This window comes from Coffea eugenioides, chromosome 11 (genome assembly GCF_003713205.1).
Source record: "Coffea eugenioides isolate CCC68of chromosome 11, Ceug_1.0, whole genome shotgun sequence".
Lineage (NCBI taxonomy): Eukaryota > Viridiplantae > Streptophyta > Magnoliopsida > Gentianales > Rubiaceae > Coffea > Coffea eugenioides.
The window spans coordinates 6,138,188-6,152,112 of record NC_040045.1 but is presented as its reverse complement, the minus strand read 5'-3'; the positions used below and the strand labels follow the sequence as shown (position 1 = coordinate 6,152,112).

Here is a 13,925-nt window from a genome sequence, read left to right as displayed (position 1 = left end):
TGGTAGGGAAGAGGAGATAAGATTCAGAATAGGGAAGTGAGGAAAAAGATGAGCCATGGTCAAGTATTGAAATAGTGCTTTTGTTTGTTTTCTCATATCTGTCTCCCAATGTAGGCCAAACATTGGGCAAATTGAACGGCCAAGATTGCAGCACTACATGATCCAGTGACTAATATAAGAAACCAGAAAACTTTCCACTGCTTCATCTAAAATGCCCTCAAAGTTGCTCGAAATTACAGGATAACGGGCCCATGCACACCGTAGCAACTCCAACTCGTGCTTTTAGTAGAGTAAAGAAAAGATTGAGTTTGTTTGGACTGGAAATTTGGTTTACCTAATTTAGTGGTGCAAAACAAGTTTTGAAAACCTTGTTTGGACACTTCAGTTTGCCATACTTGAAGACTTGTGGTGGGTCAAAGCAAAACATTTGTTGGGTGACCCCACCAATGTTTTAAAAAACGGTGCAATTCCTCCATCACGTGAAACTGGCAGAAAAGTGAAAATAATATCCCATCAAGGGCATCAGGGCCAGACACCGATGCGATGTCGGCACATTTCCTTCCATTGGCATAGCTGAGTATTGATTATTCACAAAAAGAAAACCCATTCCACCATTTGCCATTTTTGTTCTGCACAACCTCCTTTTACCTCGTTCTCCTCCTGCAAACATTCACCTCACAAAAATTCAATTTTTGCTCTGAACGAGAAGAGGCAACAACAATGCGCCTGCCAAAGTATGAAGCGTTGAAGCAGTCAAAGTTAGATTCGCCCCAGTTTGCCATCTGGGTTTCCATCAGTGCGCCGGTTTCAATGGTGAAGCAGTGCACGCTGAAATAAGATTTCCTGATTTGGAGCTTGCTTAAGGCCAAATTCAATGCTATTAACTGACCGTTGGCAGCTAATTTAGAGGGTGTTATCTTTTCCTGTCCGAATTTGGAAAACAATTTGCAATTCAGGTTAGTTGGACCTCTTTCTTAACCGCCCATAGAACATTCTTTTGCCTATACTGTTAGCGGTAGCTCAAATCAATGATTGAAATTAATTTGCGGCCGTCAAATTGGTCAACCATTCTTTGTAGATCCAAATCTGTGCTGGGCTTAGCTGTCTGATATGAGTGGAATTCTTGTATTTATTAAATCGTTAGGTTATGAGAAGTCTTTCTTCCTTTGACGGCTTCTGTTTCTTTACTTTAGATCAGTTAAATTATAGGCTATGATGATGAAATTCTATGTATAATTGCTGTGGTTGTTGGCTGTCAGCTCATGATAATGCACCACTAATTGGATCTAATTAACTTTGCTCTATCCTAATAGCGTGGTCAAATTTGATATTTGATGATTGATTCCCCATCTTCTGTTCCCAATATGGATTCATCATCATGGCATGAGAAGTTTAATTATGAGATTTGCTTTGTGATTCTTGAGCATTAGTATGTGAAAAAAGATTTTGGTGGTGCCATATTTCCTCATTATATACTATTTTATTTCTTTCGCTATGAAATTTTCTTTGTTTCGAGTTTCTTATTTGTAAAGAAAAGGGATTTCAAGAAAATTGATAAACTACTGGTAAACTCAATTAAAGTGGAGTGCAAGTTCGAGGAAGGGCATGATATGTACTGAAAGAAAGGAGTATGGTAATCCAATTGTTGCATGTTATAATTGGCAGTTGTGCATTTGGCATCCAGTACATGAATTTGACTTAGATAAAATAGGCTTGCTACTTCGTCTAGTCCACTTTATGGATAATTTGTATTTCCCGCAGAGTAGTAACAAATCCACGATTTAAGCATTAGGTCTCTCAAAAATTACCTGCATTCTCAAATGCAAATAGCTGGCCGCTAGAAATCAAAATATTTGCTGCAGGTACTGGTCTGAGGTCTGGCTCGGCATGACCTACTGTTGAAGGTAGAGCACTAGTAAATGCCCAACAAGCTGAGGAGATCACTGTCCGGTCCTACTACTCCAGCCCGTCTTTCCGAAGCTTCATCCGCCCACTCCGTCACAGACTCGAACGACTACATCCAGTCCCTTGTCAACTACTTTAGAGTAAGTCCCCAATATATCCATACAAATGGCCGTTGTTGTTTGATTTTTAATGCATCTTCCTCAAATGTGAAGATTCCTTCATGCCACAATTAATTTACTATTTACTTATATTTGCTTGTTGTACCAGATTTGCCATTCAATGCCTATAGACCGATAACTAATGAAATATTGTGTAATCCCCTGTACTCTATATTGTGACACTATACCAGATTTCAAACTTGGTAGCATACATGTTGCTTGAGTTTTTGGCCTGTTGATTCTTATCACTTAGTCCCAATAAAAAACATCAAACTAGAGATACTTTGTGCCAATGATCTACCCCACCAAGAATTGACAGCAAGTTATAAAAGAAATTAGTTGTTATTGGGTTAAGGAATGGATGGCTAGCTAACAATAAAGTAGATTGCTTAATAGTCATCCAACTCCTAATGTGGGAAATTTCTCACACACAACACCAACTTCTCAGTGAAAAATAGCATGTGAAAGGTGAGGATGTGTGTTATAATTTCTTAGATTCATGTCTACAAGGCTCTTGACCATTAAAGGAAGGGAATCTGCTGTCATTAAAAATATTTCTGTTTCAGTGCTTAAGGGGTGCAAACACTTTGATAAACCAGATTTTATTTGGTTGTTATTCCCCAAGTGTTGTAATCTGGTTCTTCTTCGATAAACCAGATTTTAATAATGCAAGTCCTTTTGGTTTCTTATATGGATGTCACGAGACCACACCATTGCAAAGGTGCGTTGAGATGAAAATATGAAAATACACTTCTGTATGACATATGTCGAATGGAAAAAAAGTGGGGAGTGGAATCCAAACATTACATCAGATGCCAATTGGATGAAACTTGCTTCCCACTTAAATTCGACCTGGGGAAAGTAGCATAGTTGGACAGTGTACCATTCTAAATTCTTGAACAAGATTTGGCGTGCCTTTGCCAAGTTAAAGAGTCTGCGACAAACGTTCGAAACTGGTATTGGTTGGGACGAGAATAGGAGGTGCTTCTTGGTTGAAGATTCTCAATGGAACAATTTGCAAATAGTAACATCTCAAATAACTTAAATTCAGTTCCAGTCATGTAACTTGCTATGCCAGTATTTCGTCTTACCATGTACTGTGGAATATTCCTGTTTCTTTAACCTGTAACGTATAATTACTACTACATGAACCATTACTTGTTTATTTGTCTTTGGCCTTAGCATCTTGTAGCATGAACATTAGTTATAGTTGGAGAGTTAGGGAAGTTTTGAAATATCCATCAGCACCTAATCTGTCTCTTGTTATCAAAGATGACCCATTTACAATATTATAAGGTAACAGCAAATGTGCAAATCAAGTAGAAGGAATTGTTCAAAGCATTTTACTTCCGGGGCCTATACAGTGCATAACTGAATACACTTGGCCATAAAATATCCTCCGTGGGCTTTTGGGTTATATTTGTCCTCGCACATAATATTTTGTCATTGTGAATGATGACATATTTCACCTTCCTTGTTGTTGCTTTCCAACAGGAGAACCAGGATTATAGGAACTTTAGATATTTCCAATGCGTCGACAAATATGCTATCCTGTCTGAGGTCTTAGAAGGAGAAACCACCACAGGGAATCAGGCTCAGGCTTCTTTGGTACCGCCTTCAATTTTGAATCCACGCAAGCGAGCTGGACATACTGGTGGGCAGATTTTCTCTTCACAATTTGGTGATGAAGTGTACAACGCAGGCCAAGATGTCGACTTCAACAAAGAAGCTCCAAGTGTGGGAATTAAGTGAGCATCAAGCATTCAGGGGGCACCACCTCGCTCCCAACTGGATCTCGTGGAAGCAAGTCAAGTAGAAGTACAAACAATCCTTTCGCCGAATGTACCCACTCGCTCTCCACCCTAGCAAATTCAAAACTACAGATCAAAGGTCGCAGAGAATCTGAAAAAAAGAAATTTGATGTGACTATGGCAACTCAGGTCGTGGAATCGTTCGAATCGGTGCAGAAAGGGAGGAAGCTCACTGCTGTTTTACAACTCCAGGAAGACAGGTGACGGAAGACTTTCCTGAGTCTCACTTGCGATCTTCAAGAGTATTGGTTGAACTTTTTGGAGATTGCCCCTCAGATGGGGCCAGATGAAAGGTAGGCGAGACTTCAGATTTTAGTGGTTGTGCATGACAACTACAGGCAGACAGACTGCTCGGCCTTTAAATATTTGAGTGAAAGTGTTGTTTGTATTTTGGCATAGCTGAGTTGGGGTTTCCGGCCTGTCATTAATTGTATTTCCTTCAAAAAACTTGTTTGGATAATTATGAAATGTTGAGTTTCTTATTCCGCATTCCTTGAAATAACTTCACCTATGCAATTTAAATAGTAACGTGTCTTCTATTTGATATTTGGACAGCCCTCTTTTTTTTTAAGCATTAGCTTGTTAATTCACTTTATGGAGAAATTGATAATAATAGTTATATATTATGTATTTTGTTGCAGGATACTGATGTTATACTTTAATGCTGACTTTTATTTTAGTCCACATAGTTCACAGTTTTTATTGGATGAAAATGTGTTGTGGTAGAAGTGAAAATATTATAATGAAGGACAGGACATTACTTAAATGTTAAAATTAAACAAATAGGTTCAAAATGCCTTCCAATTGGTACTGCACGTAAGTAATAATCAATAGTGGAAGACAGTAGAATGATTGCAGTAGTGGAAGGCAATAGAGCAAAAATTTCTAGATATTCTACTCAAATGGACAGCAAAGCAATTCCCTTATCCAAACAGTATCCACCACCAAAATACTCCTGGAAATTTATTGATCTACATCGAACATCATCAGAGTACTCTACCAGGCTTCAAGGTAAGCAAAATAAATTTTTAAAAAAGAAGTAGGTTCGGATAAGTAGCACAAGATTCTAAAACAAATCTCGCTGCAGATTTTCTTTCCTAAGATTTGACCTCTCATACAGCCTTCTCAGTTGACTTTATCGCAACCATACAAATAAAAAGGGAATCGGGTTGCGAACAAGTATAGGCAAAGTTGTATATATTCATTCGTACTGGAATCCAAAGACGATCCAAGTGAGCTAGTAATAATGGTAATCACTCTTGATACCTAATCACATGAACCCCTCCAAGATCCCCTAGGTAACGGACAAATTGTACGTGAAGGGTCATGGCCTTTAAAAGGATGCAAAAAATTTATCCAAACACACATACAGATAGCATAAAAAAATAGCATATGAATATAGGAGTCTCAAGCATTTAAATAGTTGTCCACCCGAGAAACCACAATTCTATCTGTTTTGGTAGAATAACAAATAAGCGCATTTGGTGATGTCCAGGGAACGAGCTTGTCATCAAACGAAGATGATCTTCTATTTGCTGCTGGTACTGAGCTATTATTTGGACCAAATGCATAACCATACGGAGGTCCAATCTAGAAGGTACTATGCAGGACATCTGTATTAACAGGACGACACTGGGTTGAAAAATTGATGTCAGGTCACTACACCCGAATTATGGATGCTACAAGGTTAACTGTTAATTCTTTCATGAGATTGTGCTAGCTTTTGGCCGAATGTGAATTTGTTCCCCAAAATCATCAAAAAAGGGTTACAATAGAGGAGGCACTGGCGATGACATTGGTCATGACGAGCCACAATATGCGAATGCAAATGATTGCTGACCGATTTAACCATTCGACGGAGACAGTGCATCGAAATATTCACGAAGTCATCCAGGGCCTATGCACATTCGCGCAATTCATCATTACTCCAAGACGTCGGGACGAAATTCATCCGAAAATTATGAACGACAGGAGGTTTTATCCTTGGTTTGAAGTACGGTTAAATCAAAATTGCTTTGCCATAACTTTCTAAAATTTTAACCCCTACTGCTTATTAATTTCGTGAGTTTTACAGTTCATCATGCATCACAGTTGGAATACTATAGATTGCGTCAGAATCATACTTTGGGATCAAAATCCGTTTCTTTTCAAATTTCATCTAACAATTGAAATACAGGTCTTGTCCCGCAGATGAATAAGATGACACATCACCGTACTAATTCCTACCTGGGACATTAAAAGTGGCAAATTGTCTTGTACTTGGAAGTTTGCCATCGCTTTTTTTTGTTTGTTTTATGGGACTTCACATAAATTTATTAGATTATTTTTTAGGCCATAATAATGGTACTTATATCACATGTCATTCATATACTGGTTATTACCTTATCCATTTACTATTTTGATTCTGAAGGACTGCGTCGGAGCTATTGATAGGACACACATACCTGCTTCTGTCCCCAGCGGACAGCAAATGGCATATACTAATAGACACGGAGTGCAATAACAAAATGTTTTACCTATATGTGATCATGATATGCGATTTGTATATATGTATGCTGGTTGGGAGGGAAGTACACATAATGCCCGAGTTTTGGATGGGGTTTTGACAGGCCCAAATCACTTCCCTATACCTCCTCCAGGTATAATTTGTAATCTTTCCATGTATATAAGCCAGTAATTCAATGCAACTAATTTGATTGTATTTTCAAATTGTCATAGGAAAATACTATTTGGTTGACTCTGCGTATCGAAACTTGTCTGATCTCTTACCACCTTATAGGGGATGCCAAGCGGATGTAAGTGGTCGCAGGAGGGGGAGATTTACAACTGCCAAAGAACTTTTTAATTACCGGCATTCTGCACTACGGAATGTCATAGAGCGAAATTCGGTGTCCTTTAGAGGAGATTTGTCATTTTAAGGGGAGCCGTATCGAACTACATGATAACAACGCAGATAAATATAGTTATTGCTTGTTGTGCAGTGCATAATTTCATTAAGGACCAACAGCCGAATGATATGTGTTTTGCTAATTCGGATATGGGAGATCCAGATATTTATGGTGCAATTCCTTCATATCCCGAGATATAGCCGCTGCATTCTCCACCGGAAGTTGTTGATCAATGGATTGCCATGAGAGATATAATAGCGACACATATGTTCAATGCCTATAGAATACACGACACCGTGTGTGAAGCAGTCAAAGCATTATTTGCTATTCGCTATAGGATCCACGATTTTGCAGCAGTGCTGCCACATTTGTAATGCCCAAATAAATTTTTCTTTCTTCGTAGTATAATGTTGCCTTTCTTTGTAATCGGAGCATTACTGTCGTGTCATTTAAAGCCATGAGTATTGAGTTTTTACTGCTGGTCGCCGAACAAGCTGGAATACCAACTTGGGGTTTATTTAGACTAAGAAGGAAAAAAAATTGGTTGAGTTTTTCAAAAATCCAAGTGAGTTGTTATTAAAATGTGGGAAATCCAACATCATGCAAGGGTGTGATATTCCGAAGGAAAACCCAAATTTAATTCGCCGCCCACAGACCCATTCAACAATGTGAAGACAACGAGCAATCAATTCAAAAGTCAAAGTGTGGGACCCGCATCTCAATTTAGTGGCTGTGAAATGTACCAGAGGCTGTCCAAAGTCATAATTGTGATTTCAATCTCTGTACATCAATCCGGCACAATACCATATTCAAATAACTTAAATCAGGGAAATCAAAATTTCTATGCAAATCATCCAAATTCGACCTATCCAAACAGACTCATTGTTATTATCAAATATTACTATTAAAACATCATAAGTTTGTTTCGTTGTTGGTATGATGATTATTGATTAGGAGATCATCATTTTCTAATGCATGTTCTACAATGAAGCCTTTCCTTTTTTTTTTTATGTATGCCCCTTTGATTTTTGTATTTAATTATCTTGCAACTTGTTGTGAAATATATTGATCGGGTTGCATTCTCATTGAGTATAGATTGAACAAATTTGTGGTATCTAAATGAATACATTGATTAGATATTGGGTTATATTTGATAGTGTGCAATTAGCATAGATGAGATATTGTCATCAAAAAGTTGTCAAAAATGTGAATTAAAAGGCATGCACAACTTAGCTATTAGATTACAATTCTTCAACCAAAATTTTAACAAGGAATACATAACACTAAACAGTTAAAGAAGTTGAGTTTTTAGTATAGACCAACAAAACAAATAACAAGGTAAAAAATGTGTAAAGAGTAGTAAGAGTTCAAATTTTTCATGCAATATAAGCTATGTGGGGGAGGAAGCAAAGGAAATTTTGTCAAAATTTTAAGGGGTAGACGTAGAGTGAAAGAAACACATTTAATGAAAATTTTCATAATCTCCTAGTCACCTAGTGGCTAAAATTTAAAAATATCTCCAAACGTTGGGGGATGGTGGCAGCCCCTGCCTCCATTCCCACTACCTCCGGGATGTGCCTAAAAGTGTTTGTTAGGGAGAAAAATCTCAAGTGAATCCACGGAAGAGGTGTAATATGTAAGTTTAAAACCCCGTCATTGATCAAAAAACTTAAAATGTTAGGTGTCGAGCCTTTATTAATTTACATATTGAGTAGTGTTTGTCCATTTCTTGACTTGATGTAGGACAGTGGTGGAGCATGTGCAAGCAAGTGGGGTCAATTTTTTTTTTTTGGTCTATTGTCACCATCTACACCTACTCTTACTCTTAGCTATACAAGGGAAGTGACCCAACAGGCCCACGGGAAACCAATAAGAATTGAACCACCATCGGACCATACAAGTACGAGAGGCAAGTGGAGTCAATTGACCTCACTTAATTTTGGAAAATTAGTTTCTAGCCTTAGGTAATTTAGAAAATTTTAAATTTGCATCTTATTTGACTCCACTAAATTTTACCAAATTCTCTTTTCTCATATACATTGACCCCAAACAATTGAAATTTCATAATTCTTACCATCACGACAATTTTGAATTTATTTCAAGTTATTTACGGAAGTTAGTTCAAGAATAAATTCATCCAAAGTTTCCAAAAACAAGGGGTGAACTGTCTTGAGTAGAGTGAGAAAACCAATTCTTCAAATTTTAAAGTTTCAAAAAAAAAAGAATTTTTCAAGTGGACGGTAAATTTTTTATTTATAATACAAAATTAAGTTACTATGATTTTTATTTATAACATGGTAAAGATAAATTTTCTTAAAAGAAACTCATAGAAAATCAAGTTGATGGTAATTCACAAATTGTTTTTAAAAAATCAAGAGTTTCATTTAGTTACATTGAAAAAGATGTATTTAATAAAATTGATAATGAATTGATTTTGCAACGTTTTAAAAAAATTGAGTACTCGTATGGTATAATTTTAACTGGTATGTAACATTAGTAATTTGTTTTAAAAAATATGTTTTATTGTACTAAAATTTGACTCCACTTAATGTTTCTGCCCCTGATGCAGGACACAATTATCCATTAATGAATCTAACGATCCTTCCTTTCATGAGTTGCCCCTCACATTGAATCCAAATTTACGAGCAAATTTTTAGAGATATGAAGCCACTGCAAATGGTGTGGCTAGTTGTGTTGAAGCATAATCAGGCCCTGTTTAGCAGATGTCAATCTATTGATCGTTGCATGAAAATGGCTTCTTGCATGTTTTCATGCATCAATTTCAAACTTAAGTAGCCCTATGTTTTACTCTTCTAGTTGCCAATTCTCTGTTCTTAACAAAAGTTCATCTCTCCAATTTCTTATTCACACTAATACAGTTGAAGATGTCCATTTGTTGTAAGGGCAATAATCCTAATTCAGAACCCTCTATCAGTTAGAATTTCAAGTCGCGAGCCATTTCACTTTATTTGTTTGCATCTTGCACAAGCATTAAAGTCAGGCTGAGTAAGTCCATACTTTAAATACATAATTGAGGTGTTGTAAAGTTTTGTTTTTGCAAAAGAGCTTCACAATCATAGTCACTAACTCATTTTTAAACAACTAACACACTGAAAAAGACAAGGCAAGAGGCTAAAACTTCGAGAAAAGGAAGGAAAAAATCGCATGTTCAATTACTCAGATACAGAAAAGTAAAGGATGAAGGAAATGCATAAATCACTTTTACACAGCCTAATTTTACATAATAGACAGTGTGTCTGCAAACATGACATTTAGATATTGTTAACAGTTTTTCTGTATAATGTTTTTGTGTGTGTATAATACAAGAATAGCACATATACAGGAACATGCTTCTTGAAGAAGTTCGCTAGTCTGTTGCCACAAACTTGTATGAAGCATAGGAGAGAGATGTAAGACTACTCCAGCTGTGATGGATAAGTTCTGCTTTCCATTTTTCACCAGCAGCACCCATTGCTACATGTAATGGGTAAAAATGTTCAGGCCAAGGATGAGCTTCTTTTGCATATGGTGCCTTCTCTTCATACTGGTTAATATCCTCATACCTACCAAAACAACAGTACTTATTACCTTCTCTAATCAAACTATTGACTATTTGCAGCATTTAGCTTGTGCAACCATCCAACTACCCAAAGCAACTGTTATGCATTTACAGATGCTGCCTACTAGATTAGATGGTGCTTATGCAAGTCAATGTGCTTATACTTTTTCCTATACATTCTAGAAATCCTTTTGCAAAATTTTGCAAGTTTGTTTAAGGGTTAAAAACAAAAAGCCCCTGTGGTATACTTAATACACAAAAAAGCCCCCCCCATGATTTTAAAACATATAAAATGACATCTCATATTTTGAACTAAATTATAAACTAACAAAATTCGTTAAAGTTAATGAAAATGACGGTTTCGGCTGTTAAACTTACTGAATTTCGTTAAATTTATAGTTAAGTTTACCGGATTCCGTTAAGTTTTTCATTAAATTTACTAGATTCCGTTAAGTTTAACGAATTCTGTTAATTTACAATTTAGTTCAAAATATGATGTGTCATTTTGTATGTTTTGAAACCACGAGGAAATTTTATGTGTATTAGGTATACCACAGAGGGCTTTTTTGTTTTTAACCCTTTGTTTAATAGAATAATTTACCTTCCTGTAAGGATGGCTTCTTTGAGCCAAGTATCAAACTGCAGAACACAAGGATCAATCGAAGTAGATTCAGGGAGACTTGTATTGTGAGTGGCAGCTCCTGAACCAACTATAAGGTAGCCCTCATCCTTGAGAGGGGCCAATGCTCTTCCCATTCGATAATGGTAAGTCCCATCCCGGCTTGGCTGGACAGATAGCTGGCAAACTGGTATATCAGCATCGAGATACATAAGCATAAGGGGAACCCATGCTCCATGATCCAAACCGCGCTTCTTATCCTCCTCTACCTGATCAAAACCTGAGGCAGTTAACAGTTCCTTTACCTTCTTTGCCAATTCTGGAGCACTTGGTGCAGGATACTGGATCTGGAATTTAACAGTAAGAACATACATACAGTTAAGCATGTGAATGATCTATGGACATATGTGAATTTTGTACATTTCATTATGTACATCATACTACTAATATGGCCTCCTATGTTGGTTGAAAGCGTTACCCTGGTTTTTAAAGTGGAATTTCATCAGGAAAGATTTTTCATCCCCTTATATGCACTTGTTGCTTCTGATGATTACTGTCAGGCAACTTTTCTTGTCAAAGTTTAAAATAAAAAAGATTGGCCAAATTCATTTTTCTTCCTCAAATGGAGATTCTCTGAAATTGGCCACAGGTGTTATGCAATCTGAAGCTTGGACAAAACTAGTAGCCGTTAACAGATTTTGTTTTTGATCCAGTATGCTCTTGTTGTTGCCCTAGTTGATGAATAAATGTTCCCACCATAGCAGTTATTAATCTGCTTGCGCTTTTTTCTCAAGAATACCTACGTGAGTTGGAAGCAAATTTCTAAATAGGTGTTTCTCAGTAGAAATCACTGTGGATCCAAGAATTAATAGACCATTGTTCCTTATTTCCCAAAATGTGTGGTGAGTAAGATCAGAATTTACAGGACTTAGATTTTAAATGACTGTAACAAAACTCATAACAAAACTTTGTTACAGTGACTTACTGAACTCAATAACATGATCACACAAAAGAGAATCTGGTGTCAATAAAAGTGCAACAGAACAAACTTTCCAAAAAAATATCAGATTTCTCGAACTAATCTTCACATATTGAGAGAGTAGAAACACAAAAATAACAATCATGTTTCTCTTTTACTTCTATTTCCACCATTTTCCCATCATGTTCAAAAATTTCTTTCGGATCGATTTATCTACTTGTAATTCCAATTTACACCAACTTATACATGGACATGCACATACTATATGACTTTAATAGCGTATACATCACATGAACATTGTATACTTAATCAGTGCATGTGTGAGCGTTAATATGCAGGAAACTAAGGCAGAGACAACGAAAGAAATTTAGCAATAGGATGATGATTACATGAGGGTACTTGGTATAATGCCCTGGGGAAGTTAGAGATGAAGTCATGGATAGTATCCTGACGGCCAGGGATCAAATTCACAGCTGGTTTTGAGGTTTCCCAATGGGCAGAAATTATCAGAATGCCTTTAGGTCTTTGACTGAACACCCTTTCTTTGAAAGCCAGCAAGAAATGTCTTGCAGGAAATGAATCATCCAAAGATATCATTGGTGGTCCATGTAATATGAAGAATGTCTCCTTTATAGCTCCCATCTTAATTTTTCTTCCTATCTTGCTCTCCAGCTTCTTTGTTTTTCCTACCAGGATTGAAGCCTGCCAATCAGCCAAGTTCTTTGATTCTGTTGTCATAGGAGCCTCATATGCTTAAAAACAAATTGCAGAACCTTTTTTCTTTGTCCTTCTTTTTCTTTTTTCCAAAAGTTTTTGAAGCATGTTTTGGCTGTTGCTGGCGACTTCTTTCCTGTCCATACCTCAATTAATAATAAAATGCTGAGTTGAAGTTTGAAATCATTGAAAAATTGGCTAAAATAGTTCCAGTAGATCGGTGGAGACAAAGTGGGGGCATCTGCTCCACTCATCTCACCATGCCCAAGTCCTTGTCCTTGTACCAATGTACGTGCAATAATTGCGAAGAAGTTTTAAAAAAGTGCTAATTACAATTATATTTGCCCCATTGACGAGCAAAAGCAAGTATCAGTGAGCAAAAAATATATTGCTCCTACCAAAATTTTAAAGGATTTTTCTAACGGTGCTTTCAATAAAATATTTAAATCATACCTAAGTTACCATGTAAATGCACACATTCACATTTATTGCACCCTTGAATTGTGATATTTTTCCGAACTGTAAGAGTATATGTCCTCTCTCTAGTTTGAGAGCCTCTCTCTCTAGTTTAAGAGCTTTTCTTCTCAACGTAAGAGATTTCAAAATTTGAAAGCAACGCCAACCGAAAATAGAAAGTGCAGTAGAACTCGCAAAATCACCAATAGTGCCTGTTCAACTTCCGTACAACCGAGACACCCAAATCAACATCCATAAGCCATTCTTTGAGCTGCAGCCCTGTTTCTTTTGTGGAAAAGGTCATGATCCTGAGAACGTTTGAAGGATGCAACCCACAGAAGATGGTTCTAATGTTTGATGAGCTGGTGAGCGTGAGGTCGTACTTTTTTAGTTTGGTAGTACAGATTTGGTACTCTGTTTTTCTGTCCTTGGTGCTCTTCTTCTCTGTTTTGCAGGTTTACTCAACTGGAACTTCTACGATAGGAAATAGTGTAAGGTAGTGTCACTGCAACTGCATCTCTGGAGGATGGAGGAAGAATTATCAAGAGCTTTCAGCAAGTTCGAACTATCTGTGTCGGAACTGGAAGGTGTAGATCTCTGCTCTGATGATGTAAGTGAGGGGATCTAAGATTGTAGACAGAGTCTGGTGGGAAGGTTGATTGGCGAAAAGGTTGCAAACTTCACGGGTGTTAAGAATTTTACTAATCATGCATGGGGATATCCCAGAAATTTGACTGTGACTGAACTGGGTCCAAATTTTTCCAATTCCAGTTAGAAAGGGAAGAGGACCGTGAAAAAATTCTGTTGGGAGGTCCGTGGATTATGGATAACCAGAT

General features: G+C 37.0%; 1 protein-coding gene across 1 annotated transcript; it reads right to left on the bottom strand.

Moving 5' to 3' along the window:
* Nucleotides 1–10,129: 10,129 nt before the first annotated feature.
* LOC113751881 (4,5-DOPA dioxygenase extradiol-like) lies at nt 10,130–12,561 on the bottom strand. Its single transcript, XM_027296029.1, has 3 exons — nt 12,319–12,561; nt 10,923–11,287; nt 10,130–10,325 (listed from the first exon to the last, which is right to left on the bottom strand). The coding sequence occupies exons 1-3, from the start codon at nt 12,559–12,561 to the stop codon at nt 10,130–10,132; spliced, it is 804 nt and encodes a 267-aa protein (XP_027151830.1).
* Between the last annotated feature and the right edge of the window lie 1,364 nt (nt 12,562–13,925).